The sequence below is a fragment of the Sus scrofa genome, chromosome 14 (assembly GCF_000003025.6).
Source record: "Sus scrofa isolate TJ Tabasco breed Duroc chromosome 14, Sscrofa11.1, whole genome shotgun sequence".
NCBI lineage: Eukaryota > Metazoa > Chordata > Mammalia > Artiodactyla > Suidae > Sus > Sus scrofa.
This window is the reverse complement of record NC_010456.5, coordinates 113,498,972-113,519,632: the sequence shown is the minus strand read 5'-3', so window position 1 is coordinate 113,519,632 and position 20,661 is coordinate 113,498,972. Positions and strand designations below refer to the sequence as shown.

General features: G+C 46.4%; 1 protein-coding gene across 1 annotated transcript in view; it reads right to left on the bottom strand.

Moving 5' to 3' along the window:
* Window positions 1–19,632, bottom strand: part of SUFU (SUFU negative regulator of hedgehog signaling) — a 128,064-nt gene extending 108,432 nt beyond the window's left edge. Inside the window, 4 exon segments of the mRNA XM_021072750.1 lie at window positions 13,603–13,690; window positions 13,693–13,736; window positions 18,611–18,728; window positions 18,731–19,632. Coding sequence (XP_020928409.1) covers window positions 13,603–13,690; window positions 13,693–13,736; window positions 18,611–18,728; window positions 18,731–18,791 — 311 coding nt within the window. The 5' untranslated portion in view covers window positions 18,792–19,632.

Below are 20,661 nucleotides of genomic sequence, written 5' to 3'. Positions count from 1 at the left end.
CTCATACCTGGTGGTAGACCTGGTGCCAGGAGAGGACAGCCGGGCCCCCCCTTCTCCTAGATGCATTGATCAGATCCTCTGAAAACAGTATATATTATTTGATTTTTATGTGACAGAAAGCCTCACAAGTCCTAAATGGTAGCCTATCTATTTCAGGCAATTACCTGAAAGGGAATTTTTTTTTTTTTTTTTTTTTTCCGCTGTACAGCATGGGGACCAAGTTACACATACATGTATACATTCCTTTTTCTCCCATTGTTCTGTTGCGATGTAAGTATCTAGACATAGTTCTCAATGCTACACAGCAGGATCTCATTGTAAACCCATTCCAAGCGCAACAGTTTGCATCTGATAATCCCAAGCTCCCAATCCCTCCCACTCCCTCCCCCTCTCCCTTGGCAACCACAAGTCTGTTCTCCAAGTCCATGATTTTCTTTTCTATGCAAATGTTCATTTGTGCTATATATTAGATTCCAGTTATAAGTGATATCATATGGTATTTGTCTTTCTCTTTCTGACTTACTTCACTTAGTATGAGAGTCTCTAGTTCCATCCATGTCACTGCAAATGGCATTATGTTGTTCTTTTTTATGGCTGAGTAGTATTCCATTGTGTATATATACCACATCTTCCTAATCTGATCGTCTGTTGATGGACATTTGGGTTGTTTCCATGTCTTGGCTATTGTGAATAGTGCTGCAATGAACATGTGGGTGCATGTGTCTTTTTTTTAAGGAAAGTTTTGTCTGGATAAATGCCCAAAAGTTTTGTCTGGGTCATACGGTAGCTCTATGGATAGATTTCCAAGGTATCTCCATACTGTTCTCCATAGTGGCTGTACCAGCTTACATTCCCACCAACAGTGCAGGAGGGTTTGAAAGGGAATTTTTTAATCTCTTGGCATATGTGCTTCTGTATACCCTGGGTACCAGGAGCCTGGGGCATTCTGTAAGCCCAGTCTCAGTGTTCTGGATCCACATACTCAAGAACGGGAGAGAAAGGAGGCTGGTAGCGTTCATTTCCAGGTGAGAGTGATCACTGTCTACAGTGATAGTGATCTTATAACTGATCAACTTTCTAAGGGGCGAACAAGAGGAACAACACACACTCTCAGGACCACCACCACCACCACCACGCATGGCCATTTATACTAAAAGGAGCAAGGCATTAACTGCGAGATGGGCACTCAGCATGGTTGGTACACATACAACCTCAACTGCCCTTCACTTCTGTGAGAAGTCAGGCAGCAAAAGAAATGGATGTAGTTAATGCAACATGACAATGGGTAGGAGCCACCTTTCCAGGCAAGAGTGCTATTTTTCAGAATTTGAAAATCCTAGTAGCTGTGGGCCAGCTGAATTTAGAAAACAGCATTAGCTGGGTACTAGGGAGGCCTTGGAAGGTGTCAGTCCCAAACTGAGGGACTCACACAAGGCAGACCCTGCATACACAGGGCACAGCATCGCTCACGATGAACTGTTTGCAGAAACCATCATGAGGACAGAGAATGGATCACAAACAAAAGGTGATAGGGGAGTTCCCATCGTGGTTAACGAATCCGACTAGGAAACATAAGGTTGCGAGTTTGATCCCTGGCCTTGCTCAGTGGGTTATAGGATCTGGCATTGCCGTGAGCTGTGGTGTAGGTTGCTTGGATCCTGAGCTGGATCCTGAGTTGCTGTGGCTCTAGTGTAGGCCGGTGGCTACAGATCCGATTAGACCCCTAGCCTGGGAACCTCTATATGCCACGGGAGCAGCCCTAGAAAAGGCAAAAAGACAAAAAAAAAAAAAAAAAAAAAGTGATAGGGTTACAAATGATTTTTTTTCCCCTTCCTTCTCTAATTTCCAACATTTTTTGGTAAAATGGTTCAACTGTCTTTATAAATGGGGGGAAAAAAGCAAATTTATAACTAAAAAGCAACAGCAATAATGGATGGCACCAGGAAAAGTACAGGTCAGGAAAGTTTTGGACTTTGTCTTCTTGATGCTGGTACAACTAAGACAGAAAGATTGAGGTCTGGCCTCAAGGAGCCTGGTGTACTCATTTCTCATCTTGGGCAAGGTTAAGTTTGCCAGGGTCTGCTGTGGACAAGTTTGCACATCAGTCTTTTTCTTTTCCTTTTTTTTTTAAAGGTCACATCCACAGCATAAGGAGGTTCCCAGGCTGGGGGCTGAATCTGAGCTACAGCTGCCAGCCTACACCACAGCCACAGCAACACAGGATCCAGGCCACATCTGCGACCTACACCACAGCTCACAGCAACACCAGATCCTTGACCCACTGAGTGAGGCCAGGGATTGAACCCACACCCTTATGGATGTTAGTCGGGCTCGTTTCTGCTGCACCACAATTAGAAGTCCTGCACATTAGTCTTTGTCGAGTCTGTACAGGAGGGCAAGTCAATCTTGAACCTTGGGATTGAGGTTGATGGTTACCACCCTACCAAGTACCAGCTACAGACTTTCCAGAAGACACCATCACTAGGGAAAAGAAAGTGTGGGACACACAGGCCAGCCCCAGTGAAAAATCCACAGAGATGGAGGGATTCAGGTATGGCCTGAGAAGCGACCAAATGGAAAATATGCCAGAAAACACTGTCTGAACCCAGGATGTGAGAAAAAAGGTTTTGTGGTCAGAGGTGGTGTGGGAAGTAGGAGGAGGTGAGGAACAAAACAAATTCACTTCACCAGAGAAGAGATACAGATGGCAGATAATCACATGAAAAAATGCTCTACATCATAGGTCATCAGGGAACTGCAAATTAATATAATAAGATGCCACTCCCAGCCCTATGAGAATGGCTAAAATCCAAAAAACTGACAATACCAAATGCCGGTAAGGACACAGTATAAGAGAAATTCTTACTCACTGCTGATAGGAATCCAACATGGTACAGCCACTTTGGAAGACAGGCAGTTTCTTACAAAGTGAAATGCAATCTTACCATATGATCCAACAATTTTACCCAAATGAACTGAAAAATTATGTCTGCAGAAAACCCACAAATGAAAGTTTATGGCAGCTTTATTCAAAATCGCCAAGAACTGAAAGCAATCAAGATGTCCTTCGATAAGAGAAGGGATGAACCATGGTACATACACACAATGGAACACGGTTCGCTGATAAAAGGAAATGAGTTGTCAAGTCACAGAAAGACATGGAGGAATCTTAAATGCATATTGCTTAGTGGAAGAAGTCAATCTGAAAAGACTATATACTACATGATTCCAACAATACGACACTTCAGAAAAGGCAAAACTAAAGAGACAGTAAAACAGTCAGTGGCTGTCAGGGATTTGGGAGGAGGGAAGAAGGAATAAAAAGTCAAAGCAGGGAGTTCCCGTCGTGGCGCAGTGGTTAACGAGTCCGACTGGGAACCATGAGGTTGCGGGTTCGGTCCCTGCCCTTGCTCAGTGGGTTAACGATCCGGCGTTGCCGTGAGCTGTGGTGTAGGTTGCAGACGCGGCTCGGATCCCGCGTTGCTGTGGCTCTGGCGTAGGCGGGTGGCTACAGCTCTGATTTGACCCCTAGCCTGGGAACCTCCATATGCGGCCCAAAGAGATAGCAAAAAGACAAAAAAAAAAAAAAAAAAGTCAAAGCAAAATCAGGGCATTTTTAGAGCAGTGAAACCATTCTGCATAATTTTTTTTTTTTTGGGGGGTCTTTTTAGGGCCACACCCGCAGCATTATGGAGGTTTCCAGGCTAAGGGCTGAATCGGAGCTGCAGCTGCTGGCCTACGCCACTGCCACAGCAACACCAGATCCGAGCCGCGGCTGCAACCTACACCACAGCTCATGGCAATGCCGGATCCTTAACCCAATGAACGAGGCCAGGGATCAAAACTACGTCCTCATGGATGCTAGACAGATTCATTTTCACTGAGTCACGATGGGAACTCCCATTTTGTATGATATTCTAATGGTGGATATGAGACATTTGTCAAAACCTACAGAACTATAGCATAGAAAAAGTGAATCCTAATGTAAACTATGGGCATTAGCTAATAATAATGTATCAGTACTGGCCCATCAATTATAACAAATATATTATACTAATGTAAGGGAATTGACAATGCAAACTATAAGCAGAGAACTTTGTACTAGCTGTTCAATTTTCTATAAACCTAAACTGCTCTAAAATATAAGGTCTATTAATTTTAAAAAACCATTACAGGAATGAAGACGTTTTAAAAGATGATATGACGATCTGCACTGATATAAGGACAGAGGAGAAATATATCTTCTGCAGGGTGACATCTTTGCATCAGAGCAAAAATCCTTCCCCCACTGGTGCTGCAGACCCCTCAGCTAGATGGTGTGGGTACTCCCAGCTTTCATTTCTATACCTCCTCCCCGAGAGAATGAACCCACAGTCCATACATTCTGGGTAAGATATGCTCTGCGTGGTTGGGATGCTGGGCACATCCCTGACCACACAGGGAGCATGACCTCGTCAACTTGACATCCAAGCCAGAAGCATCTCCTCTGTGCTCTTCAGAGTTACAGACTTTCCTGGCAACTTAGTAAAAATGACTGTAGTAAGGCTGTAGAAGCCCTGACTTGAATTTGACATAGGATCCTGGTACCTACCCTCCAGTTTCACCATCTTACCATTCCCCAGCAGGGCTCTTTCTTTTCTACAAAGGTGCTTCAACATCCAGCTCAAGGTTTCCCCCTACAAAGCACTTCCGGATAAACTAGTCACACTCCAATAATTCAAGATATCTTTGAACTGAGAACCCTGATAGAAACAGAGGTGTGAAGAGGGGGCCTCTCACCACGCCCCCTGCACAGGTACAGGAAGGGAGGAGTGCAGACTGCTGGGGCCTGACTGCCTGGGTTGACAGCCCGGCTCCAGCATTCCCTGGCTCAGTGGGTGAGTTCCTCAACATCTCTGCCTCAGTGATTCCTTGTAAAAGAAGATTAATAGAGCTGTTGTGAGGATTAAGTGGGTTTATATAGAACACCTAGAAGAGTGCCTTGCACACAGTAAGAGCTACAGGTAGCTTGCAATTATTATTATTACATTTTCTAAGTCTCTTGAAGCTCTGAAGACCACAGGGTGAGGGGAGACAGCAGCAAAGGCACAGAAGTCAGGCAAAGCCAAAAGCTGCTCCCAGCCCTCATCCTCATTATCATCTTCTTTCCCAGGGACTGCCATCTCTCACCAAGCAGATCTTGGGTTGTTCTTTTTCCTTGTTTTATTTCATTTATGTATTTATTTTGCTTTTTTTTTAGGGTTACACCTGTGGCATATGGAGGTTCCCAGGCTAGGGGTCAAATTGGAGCTGTAGCCGCTGGCCTACGCCAGAGCCACAGCAACGCCAGATCCGAGCCGCCACTGTGACCTGCACCACAGCTCACGGCAACGCCAGATCCTTAACCCACCAAGCAAGGCCAAGGATTGAACCTGTGTCTTCATGGATGCTAGTCAGATTCATTAACTGCTGAGCCACGATGGGAACTCCTTTCTTTTTTAAAAAACTTATACTACTTTTTTTTCTTTTTCAGAGCTGAATCTGCAGCATATGGAAGTTCCCAGGCTAGGGGTCATGTCAGAGCCACAGCTGCCGGCCTACACCACAGCCACAGCAACACAGGGCCTGAGCTGCATCTGTGACCTACACCACAGCTTATGGCAATGCAAGCTGAGCGAGGCCAGGGATTGAACCTGCACCCTCATGGATACTAGTCAGGTTCTTAACCCGTTGAGCCACATTGGGAGCTCCAGATCTTGGGTTTTTCAAGGACAGGAGCTAGGTGTGACTTCTCATTGTCCTCCACCCCCTCTGGAACACATCATCTTCTCCAATGTTCTGCCTGTACTGGGACTCAATGGAGCTCTGCTGGTGGGTGGAGTGCTGTCGGAGAGCTTGGCAGCAAGGTCAGAGAGCTGCAAAGGCCTGTGCAGGGATGATGAGACCATGCCCATGGGGCTCAGGTCAGAGACGACAAGACCTCTCCACACACATCTTGGGACCAGACGTCAGAACAGAGCTACTGATACAGGAATCGTAGTTGAATGGGAGACCTCAGAGACAGGACAGAGGAACAAATTTAGGAGCAAAAGCCAAAGTCCTGAGTCAGGACTCTGAGTCAGAATGCTGGGCAAGGGAGATGCTGGCAAACTCAGGCCCAGAACATGGCAGGTGCAAGGACCAGCGTGCATGGGGAAAGCCATGGTGTGGAAGACAGGAGTCTAAAGGGGGGCTAGCTGGGGAGCATCCTGGGACTGAGAGATTGGATCCTGTCAGACCCATAAAGACTTCCGAATTTCTGCCTCTCTCTGCAGGAAGAGGAGGAAATCTCCCAGTGCTGACCAGCTCGGTGCCACGCCAGCCTGGCAGTCACTCCTGAATAATCAAGCCCCTGGGACTTTTCAAAGTCAGTTTCACCGAGCCAGCTCAAGGCATCTTTTCCCAACTGCCCCCTTACTGCAGAAGGACTCCTTGAATTGGAGAACTTAGAATCTCCAGCCCATGAAGGAAGAGATAATAATAATAATAATAATAATAATAATAATAATAATAATAATCTGTGCTGAAAATGAACGCTTCACAAAGCATGATGCCGCGTTCCCACAGATCTGCTGGGAGTCCCATAATGCCTCAGGTCTTCCTGTGGTTACAAAAGAAAAGGAATTCTCAACATTTCAAAACGCAGAGATCTGGGGCCTGAAATCCTGCCCAGAGCGGCAGTTTCAGCCTCAAGGAGGGCTCTAGCCCCACTGCTGGCCCTTACTCCCACCCCAGGCCAAGGCCAAGGGGGCCCGACTCTTTCTAAATAGCCCAGATCCCCAGCCCTTAGCTGAGAGCGCCACCATTTCACAGTCATCCTGAAACTAAACACCTCTGAGATGAAAGACAGAGGGAGGGACCAGAGCTTCGGGGAGGCCTGCCTCCCAGTAAGCCTACGAAGCACTTCCTCAGCCTGCTGTGCCCAGCCAGGGGGAGGACCGGGACCTGCCATCTGTGGGTGGCTTAAAGAGGCATTCCAGTGGTCAGCCTCCTGAGAGCTTTGGGAAGGATGCAAAAGCCAGCTGGAGGAGGGACCACACTCCCAGGACAGGTGTGCTATGGCAAAGGCAGGATCTCCACTGGAAACCCCAGGGGATGAGATGGCATGCTAAAAAGTTCCTGCCAACCACGCTTTGAGGAGGGAATATTAGCATTTCCCAACTGCAGGGGACCAAGGCCACACAAAACAACAAGTGGAAAAGTTAATCTGTATCCAGTGTTTTAATAAATAACACATTAGGTGCAGAGCCCAGATGGGAGAAACCCAAAGGGAAAAGGAGGTTCTCCACCAACCCAGTAGAGGCAGCCTCAGGGAGCCAGTCAGCAGCAGTTCCAGCCCCCAAGGGGGCAAGAACAACTACACACTCCACTGACATACCAGCCGAGAAACCAGCGTTTGTGGGGCAGAGCCCAGATCGACCATGGAGGTAGAGGCGACGTGTGGGCTCTACCCTGGGGAGCTGCCAGCCTGCAGGCCAACACCACACAAAGGCTGTCTTTGGAACCAGCCCGGTGCATACAGCAGATGACCTGCCCAGTGGAATCCCATCAGGGAAGTCTGCCTGAGATCACAAACCCGCTCTGCAACTAGCCAATCTCCTGTGCCCTGGTTAGGCCCCCTGTAGTTTGAGTGCAGCCAGAAATCCTCACGGAGAGCGGTGCTGAAGCCACCTCGTCCATAGCCCCGCAAATCCCAGCATTCCAGCCTACAGCTGCCTGGCCACAAAGGGAAGGGCCAGAGCTACAAGCACTTGGCAGCTGAAGCTCAGCTGTCTCACACCTCCAAACCCCCCGGACAGGGGGGGTGGGGGGAGCACAGGACAGTCCCTGCCACTGAAGTCAGCTGGGGGTGCCCTTGGGGATCCTAGAAAAGCATGCTGATCTCCCCTGTGGCTGCCCTGAACTGGAACTTGTTCCACCTCTCCAACTTTAGAAACAGCCTCTTAGGAACCTTTTAATCCAAACAAGTGTGCTCTTGTCCTGTTTCCTTCAGTGAATGTGAACAGGGAAAGAATTTGGATGGAACTGGCCAACCCAGGACTCATCCAATCAGTTTGCTCTTCACTCCTCGCAGGGCCACCAGGGTGGGGCTCCCCTCCTGCCCACCAAAACAAGCCTGCCAGGAGCAAGAAGAAACGCAGGACACCCCTGGGCTTTTGTCCTCAACAAGCTGTGAGGATAAAGAATCTTCAATGGGATGGGGTATACAATAGGTGTTTAATAAAGGCTGTTGACTGTTTAAACTGGAAAGGCAATATAGCACAGCAGCTACAAATACAGGCTTTAGGGTCGCTAGAACTGACTGCCAATTTACCACCCGTGCAATAAGTTCTCTAAGCCTAAATTTCCATATCTATAAGCGAGAGGTAATAAGAATTCCTATGTCATAGAATTACTATGAGGATAATATAAAATGATAATTTTATATAAAGAACTCAGCACTAACATGGAATATAGTAAAAACTTAAAAAAAAAGTTTGCTTATATTATTACCTTAAGCACAAACAATTCCCCATACCTTCTTTTCTCCCCAATCAGGAGAAAAAGTATAGAACATTTTAAAAATTGATTTATTTTACACTTCTTTTAAAAAGTGGAGTTGACTTACGATATTGTGTTAGTTTCTGGTGTACAACAAGTGATTCCGTTATGCATATATTTTTTTTTCTTTTTCACATTCTTTCCAATTATGGCTTATTACAGGATACTGAATATGGTTCCCTGTGCTATACAGTAGGACCCAGTTGTTAGTCTAGCATAGAACATTTTAGATGTAAGGAGACCCTGCTGCTCTCATTAAGCTGCTATACAGCCTTTGGCAGGCTGCGTACTTTCTCAAACTGCACAATTAAGGGAGAAGGACTAGGTCAGTGTTTCCCATTTGTTTGTGACAAGAAATACTGATTCATACTTTTAAAAAGAAAGTTCTCTTCTCAGTTATTTTTCAAATTTTTTTCAAATTTTTTTTTTGTTTTTTTTTATCTTTTAGGCCCGCATCCACGGCATATGGAGGTTCCCAGGCTAGGAGTCCAATCAGAGCTATAGCCGCCGGCCTACGCCACAGCCACAGCACCTTGGGATCCAAGCCGAATCTGTGATCTACACCACAGCCAACGGCAACGCCGGATCCTTAACCCACTGAGCGAGGCCAGGGATGGAAACCAAGTCCTCATGGATGCTAGTTGGGTTTGCTAATCGATGAGCCACGACAGGAACTCCTCTTTCAATTTTTCTAATCATACCCAGGATCAGGTTCTATTTGGTGTCAGCATGTCTTCTGAATACCTTGCTCATACTTACTAATCTCTTGAACAAAGAGAAAGCTGACTTCAGGCTTAGAATATTCAGTGACAGGTGACAGGGCATAGTATTAAGCTAATATTTAATAAGACTGCTCATCATCATTGTGTTTACTTCCATTATTACCTTTAAATTACAGCAAGTGATACTAGTTTCCATACATGGTCATGATATAATTTTTAAAAATATATTTATGGAGTTCCCTGGTGGCCTAAGAGTTAAGAATTTGGCATTGTCACTGCTGTGGCCTGAGCTCGATCCCTGGTCCAAGAACTTCTGCATGTTGCGGGTGTGTCCCCAAAAATTGTATTTATATCTATTTTAAAAGAGAGGTTAATTTAAAGAGAACATAAAGTAGGTAATATACCATAGGTGACAAAAAATTATGAAGACAGTACTAGAAATATTGGAAATACTGGGCTGGAAGATTTTGAAGCACCTCTCAGTTGCAAAAGCGAATGTTTCTGCCCCAGAGTGTCAGGCTGCAGCTCTTACCCCAGCCCTTCCTACAAGGTCCCTCCGAAACTTCACATCCTCCATGGAGCTTCTTCCAACCCAGCAGGCTGACTACAAGCCACTGGCTCCGCTGTGCTCACAGATTACATTGTACATCGTGGACTGTAGCATTTATTCACTCAGTACTGTAACTATCTCTGCATCTATCCTCCCTCTACAACATGGGCTCCTTGAAACAGGAATCTGTCTTGGCATCTCATCCCCAAGACATTTATTATGGTTTTGGTGTCTAGTACAAATAAATGCTTGATAAATACTGAATAAATGAACCAAACCCAAAAAGGCTTCTGTCCTTTTTTATCGCTGAATGAGAAGTCAAAAGACAGTAGAAGAAGAATGTTGCCAGAGATTCATTTGCCATAACTCCAATTCGACACCTCTTAGCACTTGAACTGGAGGGTAGAACACGCACCTTTCTATTTTAAGCACTAAATTACATGAGAATCCATGAATCAGTTTTAAAGAGGGCTGGCCACATGAAATGTTTGGAAAAGCAAATTTTTTTCTTCAAGAAACTTACCAGGATCGAGAAGAGACCAGTCACACCAGCAAAAGGCCAATTACAAAGGTACTTTTGACTTCTGCAACATAGACCAGAACTGGGTAAATATCCAAGAACATTCTTCCCATGTCCTTCCAGTGTCAGGGTGTAATACCAGAAAGCACTAGGTTCAAGGGGAGGCAAAAGCCCCAATGGAGGTCTCATTATTATCATGTGTGACATCTGAATATCAGAGTGTTTTATCACAGAAATGACACACACATATGGGGGAGGGCAGGCACTGCTGAACAAAGAAAGCCCTTTTGCAAGTTTAGAGGTTGCCCCTCCTGAAATATGGGACTTAATGATGTTTTTCATTTCGTCTGGGCCTTGGACCCATACCTCATAACTAGGTAGACTGTAAGAATCTTTAGGCCACACAGAAAACATTATTCTTTTAACTGGAATAAATCTGTCAACAAAAAGGTACAGGCTAGCTGCACTAAATGTCCTCCTCAGGTTCTTATTAAAAATATAAAGTCCAGCATACTCTCGCTGCTCCCCACATCTGTTTGCTATTCTATCTCCATTATTAATAATGTAAGGCAGGGTCTTAATTCGGGCAAGATTAATTCCCTGTTCCCAACATCTTCTGCTGACATTGCAATAGATACATTTGGAAGGCTAGAAAGGCAGGCCCAGCCATTGCTGCCAACACGTGATCAGTAAGGAGATGGGGCCTGGGCCTCCAAGCTTAACGAAAGAGGAAGCTGAGTTGGGTCTGTGATCAGAGAGGTGGTATAGCCCAGCAGTTAAGTTAAAAGCTCAGACTTTGGACTGCTCAGTTTGACCCTAGTTCTTTTACAGCTTATATATGTGACTTTAGACAATTCATTTAACCCTGGGGTTCCCCCCCACCACCCCACCTCAGTTTCCTTATATATAAACCTGAAATAACAAAGAACCAGAGAAGATTGTAAAGCATTTGACACAAAGACGGTAAGAACTAAAATAAAGCAGGAAAAAAAAAAAAAAAAAAAAAAAAAAAAAAGATTACTATCACCTTCTTCCTCATCGTAGCTTCATCATCTCCAGAATCAGAGTCTTATGCTGAGGGAGAGGAGGAAGAGTCCTGCCACTCTTTCAATCTACACAGGCTAAGCAGCCACAACCAAGATACCAAAAAGATGGTGTAAAAGGGTAAAAGAGATAGTACGCAAAGCAAAAGACAGAAAAGAATATAACAGAAATAAAAATCAGCTCTTGATTGACCATGCTAATGAAGGAGAGGGATAACTACATTTATTTTTTATATTTTTAATTTTTTTTTCATGGCAGAGCTGTAGCACGGCCCCGCCGCTTCTTTTTTGTTTTTGATTTTTTTTGCTTTTTAGGGCCGCACCTGTGGCATATGGAGGTTCCCAGCAATGCAGGATCCTAGCCGCATCTGCGACCTACACCACAGCTCACAGCAACACCGGATCCTTAACCCACTGAGTGAGGCCAGGGATCGAACCCACAACCTCATGGTTCCCAGTCGGATTTGTTTCCACTGAGCCACAACGGGAACTCCAGAAAACTACATTTAAATTGAAGAACCCTTCCTTCAATACAATATAGATGGAGAAAAAATTTTTTTTGCTTGTTTTTTTTTTGTTTTTTGTTTTTGTTTTTTTTTTTAGGGCTGCACCCACAGCATATGGAAGTTCCCAGGCTAGGGGTCAAATCAGAACTGTAGCTGCCGGCCTGTGCCAGAGCCACAGCAATGCCAGATCCGAGCCGCCACTGCGATCTACACCACAGCTCGTGGCGATGACAGATCCTTAACCCACTGAGGGAGGCCAGGGATTGAACCTGCATCCTCATGGATACTAATGGGATTCATTACCACTGAGCCATGATGGGACTCCCGATTTTTTAATTATAAATTAATTTAAAATTATTAGAGGACATGGTACAATCTTTTAAGAGGCAATAGTGCACAGTCATTAAAAATATGAACTCTGGGAGTTCCCTTGTGGCATAGCAGGTTAAGAGCCAACATTATCAATGTAGCAGCTTAGGTTACTGCTGTGGCATGGGTTCGGACTCCGCCTGGGAACTTCCACATGTCACAGGCTCGGCCAAAAATAAATAAATAAATAAAAGAATATGGACTCTGGAGCCAGACTGCCTGTGCTAGAATCCTGGCTCCACCACTTCCACTCTGTGTGACCTTAAACAAATTATAGAACCTCTTTGTGTCTCAGTTTCCACAACTATAAAATGAGGCAAATATTAGTATCTATCAGTATTTTAGGGTTGTGGTGAAAATAAAATTAGTTAATATATATACTTATAAAGTGATTAGAAGAGTACCTGGCTCATAATCAGTGCTTAACAATTGAGAGCTTTTATTATTACTGTTGCTGCTATTGTTTTAGTTGACAATGTTTAACTTAATAAAATTTGTTTAAATCCAATGATTATAGAGGGAAGTAGAGGAGGGCGACAGGATTTACAAGTGTTACAGGGCAGCAAATGGAAGAAAGGCTAGGATTAAAAATGTCCTGCAGGAGTTCCCACTGTGGTGCAACGGGATTGGTGGCATCTTGGGAGCACTGGGACGCAGGTTCAACCCCCAGCCTTGCACAGCGGGTGAAGGATTCAGCATTCCTGCCTCTGCAGCTTAGGTCACAACTCGAATCTGATCCCTGACCCAGGAATTCCATATGCCATGGGGAGGCCAAAAAGGGGGGGGGGAATGTACTGCAGCTAACCTGAGCACAGATAACTGCAGGTTAAAAGGAAGTGGGTAGGATGGACAGAGGGAAAGAGATGGATATATTCATGATAAAGCAGGTAGGATAAAATATGAATGGTAGAATCTAGATAGTGGTATAGGAGTGTTCACTGCAAAATTCTTTCAACTTTGCTTCTTGTTGAAACTTTTGCATAATAAGCTAGAGGGCGAAAAGGAAGTAGACATAGAGGAATCAACCCAAGTCTGGGACATGGCTATGCTGCCTGTCCTCTAAGCTCAAACACCAGAACAAGTTTGGGAAAAAACCTAATGGTTTTGGAACCCTTGCTCATCATTGACACTTTCCTGCACCACAAGAGCAGAGCTCAGGTGCTAACCTGGACCACCTTGGCACAAGGAGATACAGACAGAGAGCAGAAATCCAGAGGTTCCATGTGAGAAATGCCAATCTCAAAAGATGATAATATGATCAGAAAAACCTCAGAAATAAGGGCCAAGGCTAAAGAATAGCCAGGTGGAAGGTGGGCAAGTGGTACACACTCACTCATGGACTCTGTTGTCGCCATAGAGATCACTCAGGCCGAAGCTGATGTAGTGCCAGTGCTCGGGGATGTTGGCAGAAGGGCTCCCATGTTCCTGTACATGCTAACATAGTCCAAGGGGTCTGGACCACCCAACCTGCAAAAGACAAAACACAGAGGTGTCAGTGTGAGCCTTAAAGCAGACGATGTGAAGCTAAGGGGCTCTGCCTTACATACCTCAAGGCCCCATTCTGGAGGAACCTGGGGTTAAAGATAACTCGAGAGGCCACACCTCTCTACGATGAGACCAAAGGATGGGCAGCTGGAGGCAGCCCAATTCCGCAAGAACAAGAAGCTCCCTTCTCCCACAGCCAACAGGTAGAACCTCTTGAAGAAATAAAGCAGACTGAGTGCTTGCCCCTTTGGCTTCCTCCTGTTTGAAATTACCAGTCCCAAATGAGATTAGCAGGAATTTTTTTCTCTTCTATGATGCCTGTAAAGACGTCATGCTTCAAGGCAAGAGGTGCATCAGTCAATCAACTGGCCTCTGTTGAAAGACCATCCTGAGCATCCCCCATGGGCATTGTTCCTAGAAGCAGAGGCTCAGCTTCACTCCTGCCTCTTAGAGAGCTAATTCCTGAAAGACTATATTGTGCCCTATGTTAATTACAGTTTGTTCTAAATAGACCCAATGCCTCCAGACCCCGGCCTCCAGTCCCCAGACCAAAGCTGGTCTTTTATCATGCAAGTGACAAAGGCCAAACTTAGGCTAGCGCAGCTCTACACAGAGAACTGCAGGAACCAGGCTGAGCTCTGGGAGCTCTTGCATCCGGAAGATGATCCTGGGAGACCGCTGCCTCAAAGGTAGAGCTGGAACATTAAATGATTTGGGGCCTCTGAGGACCACATTAGATTTCCCCCATAATTCCAACAGAGAGGCAGATGAGGAAGAGAGTTAGTCATTATCTCACTCTGAGGATTTAATTCAATAAGTTTTCCCTTTAGTAATTAGTGCTCTTCTAAAAAAAAAAAAAAAATCCTGCTTTTCTTTGGAATGGATGGGGAAACTTGGTAGACTTGAGCAACAGACTAAATGGAAACCATCAGCAGAAGGAAGTCTGCATTTAGCCCACAAACACTGCACTTGAGCTGCCTCAGACACCTGACTGTTCCACAGACTGCAAAACCCTGCCTGTCCCTGAGACACGGATGGGATAAACTTTGCAACTGGGATTGGATGCTGAAGGAATGCTCACAACCAAATAAAAGACATGTTACATGTGATCCAGCAAGCATGCCAGTTCCATGCAATTCAAGGTATTTAAAACCAGTAGGTCTGGTTTCACCCTCTTTTGCCAGGATATTATTTGCCTTTGTGGAAATCCTTATTCTTGGCTAAGAAATGCTAAGCTTTTAAATTTTTTTTTTACTTTTTATATAGGACTTGTAAGAAAGTTGCTACAAATAGCTTAGAATCTCAACTGAGTGGATTAGGAAAAGGGACAAATCTCCACGTTTTTCCTTAACTCTGCTTTTGCCAAATCATTTGACTAATTCCACAACCAGCTGGATCTAGAAAAGTTTGTTAGGGGAAAGAGGAAAGAAAAGGGGCTCCCCCTGGAAGGACCCCATGATAACTGCAGAACCCTGGAACAGATGGGCATGACTACAAGCTCCATATCTGCTCCAGTTTCCTGCCGCAGATTTCCAGTCCTGCCCAGCCTTCAGCCTAGGTCCAACTGGCAACAAGTGGCAAAACTGTGTCCATTCTTTCCTGCTCCATCTATCACCCCCTGGCAGCCCTCTTTCTGGCCAAGTCTCCTGGAGGGTACTGCATCAAGGAGGGCATTGCTTTACCTTAAAACCTCAACTGCTCAGAATGACCAAGAATCAGATAAAATTAACCTTGTCTCCAGCAGATGTTCTGTTCTACTTACTCACAGACCTGATGGGCAGCAGATGAATATGTGGAAAATAATCACACTTAGAAAAAATCTTATCCCAGGACCCAGATCATCCCTCAACTTCAGTCCTAAACACCTGACTTCACGCCACAGGGAGGTTGTGAGACTGGAGAGGCCCCAGGGCACTGGCTCAGCCTCTCCACTTCAGCTCCCTGCATCTCAGCTTTCAGCCGGGATGTCCCTGTTGGCTAGAGACCACAACTAGTCAAAGAGCCACCCTTCTGTCACAAGAAAAAGAATCTCAAGGTACCCTGGGCTATAGCCAGACCGAGGCTACCTCTGTCAGCCATCCTGCTACAAAAATTGAAGAAGAATTTTGGGACCCCAAACGCGAGTGTTATCAATGAATTACTTTCAGAATCTTAATCATGCAACCCCTCCAGAACTTAGAAAGAACTGGTCACTGAGCTGTTCCCTCTCATGTATTTTTGCATCTAGGCAGCATTTCTAATTCCACAAAATGCTATACAGCCCTTTTGACTCAACATTAGAAATTGGCCCATCCTTTTATTTTTTTCTTCTTCTTTTTTAGGGCCGCACCTGTGGCATATGGAAGTTCCCAGGCTAGGAGTCAAATTGGAGTTGCAGCTGCTGGCCTACACCGCAGCCACAGCGACGACAGGATCCGAACTGCATCTGCAACCTGTGTTGCCTGGTCCTTAACTCACGGAGTGAGATAGGAATTGAGCCCAAATCCTCACGGAGACTAACTGGTCACGTTCTTAACCTGCTGAGCCACAACAGAAATTCCTGGACCGTCTTTTAAGATAAGTCCTGGCCTAGTTAACAGAGTTGCAACAAAAAGGCAAAAAAAAAAAAAAAAGATTCCCAAACCAATCTTAGTCCTTTGCATGTATTCAATACCTTTCTTTTTCTTTTTCTTTTTTTTTTTTTTGTCTTTTTGCCTTTTCTAGGGCTGCTTCCCATGGCATATGGAGGTTCCCAGGCTAGGGGCCTAATCGGAGCTGCAGCCGCTGGCCTACACCACAGCCACAGCAACGTGGGATCCGAGCCGCGTCTGTGACCTACACCACAGCCCACGGCAACACCGGATTCTTAACCCACTGAGCAAGGCCAGGGATCGAACCCACAACCTCATGGTTCCTAGTCAGATTAGTTAACAAATGAGCCATGACAGGAACTCCCACCTTTCATTTATTTTTGTTTAAACTATTTTATTTTATTTCTGGCCACGCCTATGGCATGTGGAAGTTCCCAAGCCAGGGATCAAACTCACAACAGCAGTGACCCAAGCTGCAGCAGTGACAACGCCAGATCCTTAACCCAATGCACCACAAAGGAACTTCCTCAATACCTTTTACACACAACTCTACCCTCCACAGTCACCCAACAGTTGCCCAAGTCTGAGTAGGAATTTCTCCTTAAATGAAGCCTGAACGAACAGCATGGCATAAAGTCCCCTTTTTTCATGACACATCCCAAGGGAATGGAACATTATACATACTTAAATATAGAGGCAAAATGAGAATGGGTGATTAAGTTATCAAGAGCTGCTTTTCACTCAGATGCTCTCTTCAAAATCTCCTCTCAACCAAAGAACAGTGTACCTGCCAGAGAGAATTGTACCACACCACCTCCTGGCTACCAGACAGAGGCAGGCATTCCCACAGCTCTCCCTACGGAGCAGGTGGCTGCTTCCCAGGCCCCTTCACACTGTCAGCCTCTTTACATCCTCCTATCAGCACAGGTAGCTAGCCTCAACTCTACACAGCCTAGCTTCTGCCATCTCCAGAGGAAGTAAGAGGTTGTCGCAGAAGAGAAAGACTCAATCCTAAAGGGAAAGACATCCACTCTATTCACGTCCCCCTTTGGGTCTACCTCTCCTTTGGCCACACCCCAAGCAGCTGCCTGAATCATTGTTCAGGATTCAATGATGGGGCAGGCTCGTCTAATACAATGCCTGCATGAATGTGGTTCTGAACAGATTCAACTCTCAGTCAACTTTTGGTCCAGAAAGACCAGGAAGACAGGCTCTTTTCCAGAGTCCTCATAACACCTGTTTTGCCCAGAGGCAGCAGGAAGAGACAGGTTGCAAACAGGAATGTTAAATGAGAAAAGACCATTCCCATCCCAGGGGCAGCCCGTCTGAACACAGGTCTGGTCTTAACAGAGCTGCTTGAGGGTTACTCTCAGCTTCCCTGAGGAACTACTACCTAAATCTTGAAGCGGGGGGCCACAAAGCTCCTCTTAATATCCCACTGCAGGATCCTCCCTGTCCAAGTCCCAGCTCTTCACCATTTACTGCAGGCTCCTTCGATTCTGAGCCAAACCATGGATCTCCCTTGACCCTGCCTGCCTCTGTGCTAGCCAGTGACCTAAAGCAAAGCAGCTGCGGAACCCAGAGGAAGCTCTGCATGGAGAAAGAGAACTATGCAGAGTAAGCACAAAGTTTATCAGGAAAAGTTTCTCCGCCAAACTTCAAACGCTAAAGCACTGCACTGATATGATGTCTGAGCTCATAGGGAAGGAATCAAAAGGAGACCTCCTCCTCATCCCTTCGCAAGCGCAATGCTCACAACTTGCTCCCCTCCTAAGCCACAGACCCACACCCGCCCCTACCCTATGCAGTCTCCTGCCCTCTGAGCTCCTCCAGCCGCGCTGCTCCAAAGCCTTCTCAGATGCTCCCCAGGCCCCGCCTCGCCTCCCTCATCCCACTTCAGCCGCCCCCCACCCCGCCCGGGCTTCCCCTCGCCCTCTAATGACCCCCTACAGGCGCCCCCTCCTTTCACCACGTTTACAGTTCCCTCTCTCCTGTCGTATGCGCCCCCCTGCTCCTACCCACACCCCAATTCACTCTATTCTCCTAATCCCAGTTTACCCTGCATCCACCCCCCTCGTTAACCCTTCGCTACCCAAAGGCTTCGTTAACCCCTTTGTCCCCATTCCTAACTTGAGCCTTAACTTCTTCCCTCTCAGCAGGAAGCCCTCCTTCCAAGTGCTTTAACCATTCTCCTTCCCCCTCCTCTTCCCCGCAAACTACTTCGCCCTCGGCGCTTTAACCCTTCCCAGCCCGCCCCTGTCCATCTCCCCACGGCCCAAGACATACCAGTACTTGACGATAGCGGTAACCTGGAGCGGGTTCGGCTGGTCAGGGTAAAGGCGGCGGCACTCTCCGTAGATGGCGTGCAGTCCCGGGGGGAAGAGAGAGGCGAAGGCCGGAGGGCAGTAGGGCCAGGGGCCGGGGGCGCAGCGGGGCCGGGGGCACCGCTAGGCCGCAACTCCGCCATCGGGGCGCGTAGGGCGCTGGGGGGACCGGGGAGGGCAGACGACGGGGAGAGCGCTGACGCGCCAGCAGGCGGACTCCCTGGGTGCGACTCCCGGAGGCGATGGGGGCTGCAGCGAGGTCTAAGCTCCGCGCCTGCGCAAGGCGCACCGTCCGCCCAGGCAAGCGACGGCCAGAGGGTGCCTCGGGGGCCGCGGGGCGCTCAGGGGGGCGGGGCGGCGGCGCGCCCTATTCCGACATCCATTGGCTAGTATCTTTGCCAGTCACAGGTGGGAAAGGCGTGACTTGACAATAGGTCCCGCCTCCCTCTCCCTGTTTAAGGGGTGTCCCGAAGCTCTTGGCCTCCCCTAGTGTTAGGAGGAACTCAGGTTTAAATAGAGATGCTGGCGCGTCTTTCTGAGGTGCTAGGGTCGCACCAAAGCGCTGGGAAGTGCGTGGGTAAAGGGCTTGTAATTGTTCTGCGGTCACTCTAAGAAGGATTGTTAAACAAATCTGGCAATGGATTGATTCATTCGTTCGTGTAGCATTAGTTTTAACAGTAAAAATCTGAATGTTTCCTACCGTCTTTGAATGTCCATTGACCAGATTGACACCAACACCGCCAAACTCGAGGGTCATATGTTGAAATATCTATTTTGAATTTCTGCTAGAAAGTAACAGGACTTAGATAAATTAGGATCGATTAAATATCCTGACTAAAGGGTCAGGACTATTAACTAAAGGGTCCTTGCAACTTGAAGGGCGGGAGGAAATACTCTAGACACTGGGCTCAATTAGAAAGCAGTGATGGAGTTCCCGTCGTGGCTCACTGGTTAACGAGCCCGACTAGTATCCATGAGGACTCGGGTTCGATCCCTGACCTTGGTCAGTGGGTTAAGGATCTGGTGTTGCCGTGAGCTGTGGCGTAGATCACAGACTGGGCTCGGATCCTGGGTTGCTGTGGCTGTGAAATAGGCTGGCAGCTACAGCTCCAATTCAACCCCCAGCCTGGGAACGTTCACATGCCGCGAGTGCGGCGCTGAAAAGACCAAAAAAAAAAAAAAGAAAGGAAGAAAAAAATAGAACCTCTTTTCGCTTCCATTTTCTCATTCATCAATGTGAATCCTTATGAAAATTAAAGATATGCTAGAGCAGTTCCTGAAGCTGGAAGATGAACGTCGTTTTAATGGCCAAAATATCATCTATACCAGTAGCGCCAAATGCCAGTCTTTAGATCAATGTTAGCATGTTGCATTACAACTATCCAGGAAAAAAATGCAAAAATCAACAAAAATGTTCTTTTACCGCAAAAGCAAATTTTATGTAATTTAAACTACTTTCCTCTATTCTCTGAATATGTTCCTCCCTGTGTATTTGTGTGTATTAGAAGTTACTTTTATTAGAGTGCTATAGTGATATATGTTTGTTTTTTTTTTTTTTTTTTTTTTTTTTTTTGGCTTTTTTTTTGTTGTTGTTGTTGCTATTTCTTGGGCCGCTCCCGCGGCATATGGAGGTTCCCAGGCTAGGGGTCCAATCAGAGCTGTAGCCACCGGCCTACGCCAGAGCCACAGCAACGCGGGATCCGAGCCGCGTCTGCGACCTACACCACAGCTCACGGCAACGCTGGATCGTTAACCCACTGAGCAAGGGCAGGGATCGAACCCGCAACCTCATGGTTCCTAGTCGGATTCGTTAACCACTGCGCCACGATGGGAACTCCATGATATATGTTTGTTAATGTCTTATAGACCCATATAAAAATATGGCAACCTTACGTTGTCCAGGGGAAGTGGTGGAGAGTGGCAGGACTGATCTGTAAAAGCCAAACATCCACAAGTTACTGATCAATCCAAACCGAACTACAGACAAATACTACATACTTCAGGAGGCACTGG